At 50.0% G+C, this 11913-nt stretch overlaps 1 protein-coding gene across 1 annotated transcript; it reads left to right on the top strand.

The window, feature by feature from the left end:
* The first annotated feature begins 9530 nt into the window (after positions 1 to 9530).
* On the top strand, positions 9531 to 11884 carry ZBTB12 (zinc finger and BTB domain containing 12). The gene is given in 3 exon segments (XM_019793745.2): positions 9531 to 9555; positions 10422 to 10946; positions 10949 to 11884. Coding segments are annotated over 2 exon segments (1365 nt in total). The 5' UTR covers positions 9531 to 9555; positions 10422 to 10441; the 3' UTR covers positions 11809 to 11884.
* The last annotated feature ends 29 nt before the right edge of the window (positions 11885 to 11913 follow it).

Raw genomic sequence — 11913 nt, 5'->3', positions numbered from 1 at the left:
TACATCGGAATCTGGGGATGTACTGTATGGTGATTAACATAATATAATAAAATAAAATAAAAAAAAATTAACTCAAAATAGTTGAACAACCTAAATATAAGAGTTTAAGCCATAGGGGCGCCTGGGTGGCACAGCGGTTAAGCGCCTGCCTTCGGCTCAGGGCATGATCCCGGCGTTATGGGATCGAGCCCCACATCAGGCTCCTCCGCTATGAGCCTGCTTCTTCCTCTCCCACTCCCCCTGCTTGTGTTCCCTCTCTCACTGGCTGTCTCTATCTCTGTCGAATAAATAAATAAAATCTTTAAAAAAAAAAAAAAGAGTTTAAGCCATAAAACTGCTAGAAGTTCACGATTTGGATTTGGTGATTTTTTTTAAGGTTATTTATTTTTTTAGTAATCTCCACGCAATGTGGAGCTCAAACTCATGACCCTGAGATCAAAAGTCGCGCACTCTTCTGACTGATCCTGGCAGGCACCCCTTGGTGATGGTTTCTTAGATATGGACACCAAAAGCACAAGCAACAAAAGAAAAAAGAGATAAATTGGACATCACCAAAATTTAAAATATTTGTACTTCTAAAGACTTTACTATTTTTTTTTTTTAGTAAGCTCTACACCCAACATGCAACTTGAACTCATGACCCCAAAATCAAGAGTCACACCCTTGGCTGACTGAACCAGCCAGGTGCCCCCATCTAAAGACACTTCATCAAGAAAGTAAAAAAGACAACCTACAGAATGGGAGAAAATATTTGTGAATCATATATCTTATAAGAATCTAGTATCCAGAATATATAAAAAACTCTTACCATTCAACAACAAAGAGGCAAACAACTCAATTTTTTTAAAATATTTATTTATTTATTTGACAGAGAGAGAGACAGCCAGCGAGAGAGGGAACACAAGCAGGGGGAGTGGGAGCGGAAGAAGCAGGCTCCCAGTGGAGCAGGGAGCCCGATGTGGGGTCAATCCCAGGACCCTGGGATCACGCCCTGAGCCAAAGGCAGACGCTTAACGACTGAGCCACCCAGGCGCCCCCAAACAACTCAATTTAAAAATAGTCAAAGGACTTGAATTGATATTTCTCAGAGAAGATATACAAGAGGCACCAACAACCACATGAAAAAAATACTCAACGCTTGAGTCATTAGGGAAATGCAAATCAAAACCACAATGAGCTACTGCTTCATACCCACTGGGATGGCTTAAAATACATATATATGGCAAATAAGTGATAGCTAGGATGTGGAGAAATTGGGACTCTCGTACAATGTGCTGGCGGGAATACAGAATGGCTCAGCAGCGGTGGAAAACTGTTTGGTGGTTCCTCGAAAGTTAAATATAGAATTACCATATTACCCAGAAATTCAACTCCTAGGTACATACCCCCCAAAACACTAAAAACAGGTACTCAACAAATACATGTGCATAGCACTAGTCACAATTGCCAGAAGGTGGAAATGTCCCAAACGTCCATCAGCAGAGGAATGAACAAACCAGCTGTGGTAATCCATACACTGGACTATCAGCCGGCTGTAAAAAGGGATGAGTACTGACCCACGTTACAGCACGGAGGAACCTCAGAAGGCGTTATGCCATGAGAAAGAAGTCAGACCCAGGGCCACATAGTGTGTGATTCCATTTATACAAGATACCCAGAATAGATAATTCCAGAGAAACAACACATGCTGGTGGTTGCTGAGAGCTGGAGGGAGGAAGGGAACAACTGTTTAACAGGTACAGGTTTCTATTGGGGTGACGAAAATGTTTTGGAACAAGATAGAGGTGGATAGAGGTGGTGGTTGCCCAACATCGTGAGTGTATCAAATGCCACCGAATCATTCACTCCAAAATGGTTAATTTCATGTTACGTCAATTTCACCTCAGTAATAAAAAGGATAAAATAAATAAATCAGCTGACACTCAACTTTGTTGAAAGGACAGAGAGAGCAGCTGACTTGCAGAATGATGTCGCTAGGTCACTCACTTTCTCAGAACCAACACAGGTTTTGGAACTGTCCCTTTGGTGCCCTGGTGTTTTGACCCTCTTGAATGCCCCTGGGACCTAGTTTCTGTGGTAAGGGAGGGCTGGGCAAGGGGATGGGGACACGGTTTCTCCTTCACAGATGTCTCCTCAGGGCCTTATGGCTTTTGGGAGAGTCAGATCTGAAAAGGGTTCCCTTACATCTGCCCAGGTCCACCCACTCCTTGGACAGTCCTCTCGCACTACAGGGTTGCACTGCCCTAGTTTGAAGCCTGCTGCCACGGAGAAGCTCACATGTCCCACTCAGAGGAGTGAAACCGAGTTCACAGCACCATTGTAGTGATAACTACCAGTTTAAACAACGCAAATGTGGGCTGCCTGGGTGGCTCAGTCAGTTGGGCGTCTGACTCTTGATTTCGGCTCAGGTCATGATCTCAGGATTGTGAGATCAAGCCCCACAGCAGGCTCCATGCTCAATGGGGAGTCTGCTGGAGATTCTCTCTCCCTCTCCCTCTGCCCCTCCCCCACTCGCTCTTGCTCTCTCTCTCTCTCTTTCAAATAAATAAATCTTTAAACAACCCAAGTGTCCATCAACAGGACAAAGGATTAAGTGTGGTGTAAGCAGGAAATAGGAAGTGAATGAATTACAACTATACAACTCAACTAAGTCAGAATGAGTTAAAAAGCCTGCTCCAGAAAAACCCATAACATATGATTCTATCTACATGAAGATCGCACATACCAAGCTAAACAGCATGCTGTTTAGGAATACCTACAACATGCATAGATAGTGAAATTATGAAGACAAGAAACGGACGTATATTTAAGAAATTCAGGGTAGAGGTCACCCTGCAGGAAGGGAGAGGGATGCAGTCAGTGTGGAGCCCACAGGATATTTAAGGTGCTGGGAATTTATTTCTTAAGCTGTGGTCAGGTGCCCAGGTATTCTGTTTCATTTGTCTTTTTTTTAATTTAAGATTTTATTTATTTACTTGAGAGCACGTGCGAGCAAGAGAGCACAAGCAGGGGGAGCAGCAGAGGGAGAGAGAAGCAGGCTCCCGCCGAGCAGGGAGCCCCATGTGGGGCTCAATCCCAGGACCCTGAGATCATCACCTGAGCCGAAGGCAGATGCTTCACTGACTAAGCCACCCAGGCGCCCCCGTTTCATATACATGCTCATTTTATACGTTCTTCTCTGTGTATAATGTGTTCACAATACATATTCTTAGGGGAGAGGATGAGCGCAAAGGGCAGGCAGACAGTCGGCATGCTGGCTGTGCTGGGAAGGGGAAGGTAAGATGCGGTGGCAGCCGAGAGGAACCAGGCTGAAGAAAGATTTTTTCTATAATGCAGAAAGATTTGTTCTTTTAATGTCTGGGTTTAAAATACAGAGGCGAGGGGCGCCTGGGTAACGCAGTCGTTAAGCGTCTGCCTTCGGCTCAGGGCGTGATCCCGGTGTTCCGGGACCGAGCCCCACATTGGGCTCCTCCGCTGGGAGCCTGCTTCTTCCTCTCCCACTCCTCTGCTGTGCTCCCTCTCTCGCTGGCTGTCTATCTGTCACATAAATAAAAATAAAATCTTTAAAATAAATAAATAAATAAATAAAAAATATAATAAAATACAGAGGCGAATATAAAGCCCAGGAGGGCAAGAAACACAGCAAGGTTAAGAATGGGATGTAGGGGCGCCTGGGTGGCACAGCGTTAAGCGTCTGCCTTCGGCTCAGGGCGTGATCCCGGCGTTATGGGATGGAGCCCCACATCAGGCTCCTCTGCTATGAGCCTGCTTCTTCCTCTCCCACCCCCCTGCTTGTGTTCCCTCTCTCGCTAGCTGTCTCTATCTCTGTCAAATAAATAAATAAAATCTTAAAAAAAAAAAAAAAAGAATGGGATGTAGGAAGGATGGGTGCGCTTTCAACAGGTTCTGAAATTAAGGAAAGGGAAATAAGGATGAGCAAAGAAAGAGATGTTTGGGGTGTGAAGGAAGGCACTCCAGTCTGCTGAGAGAAGGGGATTGGGAGAGGGGTAGGGGGCTCAGGAGAGTGGGCAGAGGGGCTCTTCCACGTGCACCAAGGGGCACCAAGAAACCAAGTGAAGGGTGCCACTAGACCAGAACAGCTGAGTGCTGCACATGAGTGCTATCTTAGCTGGACAGGGAGAAAAGAGAAGACGAGATGCCTGGAGGTCTCCCTGGGGAGTGGGGCAGGTGTGCTCACTGCCTCCCGGGAGGGAGAGATCTGGGGGCTACTCAGAGAATGGTACACCAGCATTTCAAATTTCAGAAAGGAGGAAGTTTCCAGATGCTGTCAATCACCAGAGGGCGAGCCTGGCAAGAAAGTGGATGAAATGGAGTCAAGATAAAAGTTATTGGAAGGTCAAGCATCTTTGAAGAAACCAGTAACATTGGTGGCTGGAGGGCAGAGGAACTGGGTGCGGGGGTAGCAGGAGGCCTTTCAGGGTGTACCCTTTTACGTTTTCTGAATTTTGTGGGGGTTGGGGTTTTGGTTTTTGTTTTATTTGTTTAGTTGGTTGGTTGTTTTCCGGGGTTTTGTTTTGGTTAGTTTTGGGTTTTGGTTTGGTTTGGTTTGGTTTGGGAGTGAAGAAAAATAGGCCATTTATTGGTATGGCATCACCCAAGAGAACGGAGAGCTAATGCTCAGAGTCCTAAACTCCCCATTGGCTTCCAAGCAGGGGTTTTTAAAGGGTGAAAATTTAGGGGCGCCTGGGTGGCTCAGTTGGTTAAGCGGCTGCCTTTGGCTTGGGTCATGATCTGGGGGTCCTGAGATCAAGCCTGAACTGGGCTCCCTGCTCAGTGGGGAGCCTGCTTCTCTGTCTCCCTCGGCCCCTCCCACCCCAGCTCATACTCTCTCTTTCTCAAATACATAAATAAAATCTTTTAAAAAATAAAATAAGGGCGCCTGGGTGGCTCAGTCAAGTTCAGCGTCTGCCTTGGGCTGAGGTCATGATCCCAGGGTCCTGGGATCAGCCTGCTTCTCCCCCTCCCCTTGCTCCGCCCCCAGCTCATGTTCTGTTTCAAATAAATAAATAAAATCTTAAAAAACAAAAAAACAAACAAACAAATACAATAAGAAAGTAAAGGGTGGGGGCGCCTGGGTGGCACAGCGGTTGAGCGTCTGCCTTCGGCTCAGGGCGTGATCCCGGTGTTATGGGATCGAGCCCCACATCGGGCTCCTCTGCTGTGAGCCTGCTTCTTCTTCTCCCACTCCCCCTGCTTGTGTTCCCTCTCTCGCTGGCTGTCTCTGTCTCTGTCGAATAAATAAATAAAATCTTTAAAAAAAAAAAAAAAAAGAAAGAAAGAAAGTAAAGGGTGAAAATTCGGGGTAAGGGTCTTGGATCACGTGATTGGGGATTAGGTCGGCTATAATCCTTCCTTTCTTGATCACCTTTTCCCATTTGGCATCTCCTTGTCTAGTTTTGGCACAGTTGTAGTGAGGTGGTCGTTCTGTTGCAGGGGCCCGGCTGTTCCTCTTTAGGGGCCTGGGACTGCAGAACATTCTCGGCAGACTGCTTCGCGATGTCGTCTCTAGAGTACAAAGGCAGAAGTTGCACATCCTGTGACTATTACTAAGCTGCAAACTATTATTATTTCTTTTCCTTCAAACACGGCACATTACGTTTGTCATCTCGGGCACGACAGCATCCCACAGACTTTTCAGGAGGCAACAGAAAGTGACTTCCTGAGGCAATGTCACAGGCTTCTTTAACAGTACTATGGGCTCCGTGGCTGGTCAGAGACAGCTGTGTCTACATTGTGGGGTCTGTGGGAGCTTGCATCCCCAGCTTCAGTCCCTGGGCCTTGTCTTTAGTCATTCCTCAGTCGTAAGGGATAGGGACGATGACTGCTCTAGCTACTTCCTGCTGAAGAGGGGCGAAGATAGGGATTAGAGGAATGAGACTGGTTTGCTCCTAACTGTAAATCCTCTGGTGCCTGGCCTAACTTCAAAGCTCTGGACAACCATTAAGTTAATTCCTGCTTTTGCTGCTTTTGAGCAGCTTCTCATGCCACATTTATGAGTAGATGAATCATAAAAAGCACAGCCGAGATAGACAATCCCACTTGGGTTAATGCCCGGAGTATTGATCAAATTCCTTGAGGAATCCAGGAAAACAGACCAGAAGACCAATCCCATTCTGTTCCTGGGATTTCAGTAGCAATTTGTTGCGGCCAAGTGGTTGTTCTCTAATCTTGTCTAGGTGGGTTTCTACTCCAGCTGAAGAATTACTGTAAATGCAGCAGGAAGAGTTAATTACTTGGCATATCCCTCCCTGTTCTGCCAAAATATAATCTAAGGCCATTCTATTGTCCAGAACTACCCAGGCCAAGGAGTCTAATGATTTTTGTTGAGTGGCTATTGCTGGAGTAATTTCATTAGCCAGAATTCCCAAGGTGATAGATTTTTTTATCCTGTGCTTATGAGCCCTTATTCCCCACCACAGTAAAAATGTTCTCCCAAATGAATATCAAACATATTCTCCTGATAAGTAAGCAAGTAATCCCCATCTGGTATTGATTCTCTTTCTGTTCAATAAAATATACTTTTTGAATGCTGAACCATGCAAATGACTCTAAGAAAACATAAAATAAACTGGACAATTTTTTTTAATTGGGGTGTGGATTAGGTCATTTGCATGGACACTGGCAGGCCTGGAGAAGATGGCCTGAGCCAGGTACCACAGGCCTGGAAGTCGGTTGCTCAGGCAACAAGGAGACAGAGGGAGTAGCAGAGTAGGAGTGAGGGTTCCTACAGTAAGGGCAGAGCTGAGTGTGGGTCAAAGAAAGGAAGAGATGTTGGAGATTTTATTGTAATACAGGAAAAGTTTATCAGCCTATGGATTTAAGTCCAATATTTCCTATTGGTAGCTCAAGGAATATACTTACTCCGGTCCAGGCTAAGCATATTGCAAAAGTACACCCACTGCCAAAATTACCTTGAACGTCCCAGAGAACTGAGTAACCCTTCCTGTTTGGGATTATCTAGACCACTGCTAGCCTCCATCAGTAACCAGGAGTGGTTCTCTGAGCCATGAGCTAGCTAGTCCTCAACCACTTCTCCCAGACATAGACACAAAAATACACACACCTCTTTTCAGATTGAGCTTTTAAAGACTCATAGCGCTGAGAGAGACTTCATAGGGCAATCCCTCCTTTTTTTTTTTTAAGATTTTATTCATTTATTTGAGAGAGAGAGAGAGCACAAGCAGGGGGTAGAGGGAGAGGGAGAAGCAGACTCCAGGCTGAGCAAGGAGCCCGATCTAGGCTTCTGGGATCATGACCTGAGCCAAAGGCAGATGCTTAACAGACTGAGCCACCCAGGCGCCACCCTCCTCCATTTCTTGAAGAGAATACTGAAACCTCTGGGATCTTGATATCCTCCAACCTGAACTAGAGTCTAGACTTTCTGTCTCCTAATTGTTCCTCACTTCCTTGTCAGGCTTTATTTCTCAAGCCCACTAAGAATTCTAAATTTACCCATCCTTGACACTAGGCCAGGGAGTTTAATACTGCTAGCCAAGGGCAGGAGGGTCCCTCATCTCACACTAGCAGAAGTTTGGGACCAAGGGACAAGGATCTAGATACCCCTACATGGGCTATGTGGGAAAATAGCCCCTACAGCATCTCCCCACCAGGCTGCTCAGGAGAAGACAGCCTTGTGCACTACAGTTTGTTTCCATATAAAACTGTAATGGGGCGGGCCTGGCACTTGGACTCATCAGCTCTCAACTCTACCTGCCACCAAGAACCTGTCTTAAATTCCAAGCTGAGATGAAGCCCCTTGCCCTATTCACCCTCCCCAGAAAGGAGAAGTAGCAAGAAAGGGACAGGATACAAAACTTGACAAACTTCAGTTCTTCCTTTGACAGCCTTTGTATTTCTGATTTCACTGGAGTGTGAATTATTCTTTTGAGAAGTTTGGCAATGAGGAAGAGAAGAGATGATACAGGGAAACAGAATATCCATTTTGAAGATTTTGTAGTCTGTCTCCCAATTAGGCAAAGGGGAAGAGAGCTATCTCTTCTAGCACCTACTGTATGCCAGGCTCCCTTAAACCTCACCTTAGCCCTGTGAAAAATCCAATTCAAAGACAAAGATCCTGTGATTCAGAGAATTAAGTAACTTGCCCAATGATCCTTTTTTAAAAAGTAATGGAAAATGGGGGCACCTGGGTGACTCAGTGAGTAGAACGTCCAACTCTTGATTTCAGCTCAGGTCATGATCTCAGGGTCCTGGGATGGAGTCCAGGGTAGGGCTTCGTGCTCAGCAGGGAATCTGCTTGAGATTCTCTCCCCCCGCCCCTCCCTCCTCTACAACAAATAAATAAATCTTTAAAAAAAAAAAAAAAGGTAGTGGAATATGGCTTTGAGCCTAGGTGTGTCTGACACAAAAGCCAAAGTTCTTTCTCAGATTTATATGGCCTGACTACAAAGGAGATTCCTACAAAGAGGGCATTTTAGAATAAAGAGAATTGGGTGGAGGCATAAAAGGCAAAGAATTTAAAAGCGAAAGCTTTGCAAGGAGTTGAGCACTACCTAAACACTGCCCCCACTCTTCCACCAAAGGTCATCATTTTGAGTTCAGGAATTCAGTTTAAGTCAAGAACAAACTTTTTCTGGGTGGATGCTGGCTGAGCTGAAAAGGAATGACTTCAGCAGTCAGTCATTTATTGCATGCCTCCTATTTACAAACTATAACCCATGACATAATTCCTGCAATCAAGAAGTTTACAATCTAATGGAGGAAACCAGATATTGAACCCATTAGATAACAAGCAGTTTCCTCAAAATTGATGTGTAAGAGAAATGCTCTAGTCTCCTGGAGTATGTAACCAACTAATCCAACCAATGGGAAACAGGCTTTTCCACCTGGATTTGGATGGCTAGAAAAGTGAATGCGCAAGAAAGGGGGGAGGGCAATCTCCAAGGTGCTAATAAGTGTTGTTGGCGAAGCTGTGGAGACTGCAGGTTAGTTGGGAGTGACCGAGAAAGAGAAGGCAGAGGTGCAGAGCTGAGGAGAGGTTTTGTTTAGGGCGATGGATCTCTGACCTTGCCAGCCCCGGCATTGGAAGGAAAGATTAAAGATGGGTAAAATCGTACTGATACAAATAATCGCATAATTAGAAGAATTAGTACTAGGGCTAATTATACAGTAGGGGTGAAATGGGCAAGGTCATCGACAGTACACACAAGTGGAGGACGTTTGCCTGGGCAAGAAGTAGGATCAATTCTGAGAAGGGAGGGAAAGGTCAGATGGGCGTGATGTTACACTATTGTGAGACAGAGGAAAGTGGAGGGCACTGGATTGTTTCTGTAGGAAGTTAAAACTTCGTTTGGGCCAGGAGGGCTGGGGTGGTCCCTAGCTTCAGAACAGCTGAAGAAGTCTTGAAGTGTGGCCGGAGGGACTGTGAACATAGTCAACAGAGGATGCACGCGTGAGCAACAGCGACCAACAGCTCTGATAGCCGTGGGGCGGTCTGGGTCCCGGGGAGGGGCTGCGGCTGCAGCCCTGTCCCGCACAGCACAGCTGGGCCAGAGCGGCACCACCCCCCGCGAGCAGGTGGCAGCACCGACAGCGGGAGCGGGGCAAGCGGGGAGTGCAGGCGGGGGCGCGCGCTGGGGGTCGCGGAGCGGAGGGCGCCGCAGGCCGCCGGGAACGGGGGGCGGGTCCGAGCAAGCGGGCCTCCGCGCGGCACTTGGCACGCACGCGCAGACGGGCCGCGGGGCCCGGAGGCACAGAGGAGGGGGAGCGAGAAAGGGGGGTGTGGAACGTATTTCCGCTCTGGCGGACAAATAATACCGGCCAAAGGGGAGGCCAGGCCATCCGGCCCTTTAACCGTGTAGGGAGGCTGGGGAAGAAAGGGGGGTCGGGAAAGGGGGAATCCTGCTCCTTTAATTCCCTCCCCTCTTCCTCCTCCCCGAGTTCTCGCCGACGCCGAGGCGCGCGGGGCCTGGGACACACTGCACGAGCCGCCCCCGCCCCTCCCTCCTTACGCCCACGCGGAGCTGGCCCCGCGCGCGCGCCTCGTNGGCGCGTGCAAACGTGCAAAGGGGGGGCGGAGGAATGAAGCAGCGGGGAAAGGGGGCGGGGTGAGAAGAGGCTGCAACCCCGGCCACCCCGGAGCCCAGAGCCCCAGGCCTCTGCTACTGATTTCTCCTACCTTCCCCGTGGGCGCGCGGGCTCGCCCCGTCCTCGCGGGCGGTCGGGCTGGGGGGTGTGGACGCCGCTGCCCCGCCCCCGGGAACCACGCCTCCGTCCTCTCGGAGGGACAGCGCTTCCCCAGGGACTGGGGAAACTGAGGAAGAGGCCTGAAGACTGGGAGATCTGAAGCGGGGAGGCTAGGCAAGAATGGGGGCGAGGGGCCTGGAGCGTTGGCTTAGGAGAGCCAGAGACCTTTGTCTCTGACCGGTTTCCTTCCCAACCAGGGTTGCCCACCCCCGCCACAATGGCCTCTGGGGTGGAAGTCCTGCGCTTCCAGCTGCCGGGCCACGAGGCCGCTACCCTGCGGAACATGAACCAGCTCCGCGCAGAGGAGCGGTTTTGCGACGTGACCATTGTGGCAGACAGCCTCAAGTTCCGTGGCCACAAGGTCATCCTGGCCGCCTGCTCGCCTTTCCTGAGGGACCAGTTCCTGCTGAACCCCAGTTCTGAGCTGCAGGTCTCCCTGATGCACAGTGCGCGCATCGTGGCGGACCTGCTCCTCTCCTGCTACACGGGCGCTCTGGAATTCGCTGTCAGGGACATCGTCAACTACCTGACGGCTGCCTCCTACCTGCAGATGGAGCACGTGGTGGAGAAATGCAGGAACGCCCTCAGCCAGTTCATTGAGCCCAAAATAGGCCTCAAAGAGGATGGGGTCAGCGATGCCAGCCTTGTAAGCAGTGTCAGTGCCACCAAATCCCTCCTCCCTCCTGCCAGGACCCCAAAGCCAGCCCCCAAGCCCCCACCCCCACNCCACTCCTACGGCCTGTGAAACTGGAGTTCCCTCTGGATGAGGACCTGGAGCTGAAGGCCGAGGAAGAAGATGAGGACGAGGACGAGGACGTGTCTGACATCTGCATCGTCAAGGTGGAGTCGGCCCTGGAGGTGGCACACCGGCTCAAACCTCCTGGAGGTTTGGGAGGAGGTCTGAGCATCGGAGGCTCCGTGGGCAGCCATCTGGGAGAGCTGGCCCAGAGCAGCGTGCCCCCCAGCACTGTGGCCCCACCGCAGGGTGTAGTGAAAGCGTGCTATAGCCTGTCCGAGGACGCAGAAGGGGAGGGCTTGCTGTTGATTCCTGGAGGCCGGGCCAGCGTGGGGGCCACCTCGGGCCTGGTGGAGGCAGCAGCAGTGGCCATGGCTGCCCGGGGGGCGGGGGGCAGCCTGGGGGCAGGGGGTAGCCGGGGACCCCTGCCTGGGGGCTTTTCCAGTGGAAACCCCCTAAAGAACATCAAGTGCACCAAGTGCCCGGAAGTGTTCCAGGGCGTGGAGAAGCTGGTCTTCCACATGCGGGCACAGCACTTCATCTTCATGTGCCCACGCTGCGGCAAGCAGTTCAACCACAGCAGCAACCTCAACCGCCACATGAACGTGCACCGCGGCGTCAAGTCGCACTCATGTGGCATCTGCGGCAAGTGCTTCACGCAGAAGTCCACGCTGCACGACCACCTCAACCTCCACTCCGGAGCGAGGCCCTATCGCTGCTCCTACTGCGACGTGCGCTTTGCTCACAAGCCTGCCATCAGGCGGCACCTCAAGGAGCAACATGGCAAGACAACGGCAGAGAACGTGCTGGAGGCCAGCGTGGCCGAGATCAACGTCCTCATCCGCTAGCGGGGCAGGCTCGGAGGCCGGAAAGCGGGGGGTCCCTGGGCTGAGTGGGAAGGGAGCTCCCTGGCCCAGGAGAATAGGGGGGGTGGGAGGGTTGGGAACAGGCAG

Source organism: Ailuropoda melanoleuca, chromosome 5 (genome assembly GCF_002007445.2).
Source record: "Ailuropoda melanoleuca isolate Jingjing chromosome 5, ASM200744v2, whole genome shotgun sequence".
Classification (NCBI taxonomy): Eukaryota; Metazoa; Chordata; class Mammalia; order Carnivora; family Ursidae; genus Ailuropoda; species Ailuropoda melanoleuca.
Note: the sequence above shows the minus strand (reverse complement) of the source record. Positions and strands in the feature narration are given on the sequence as shown.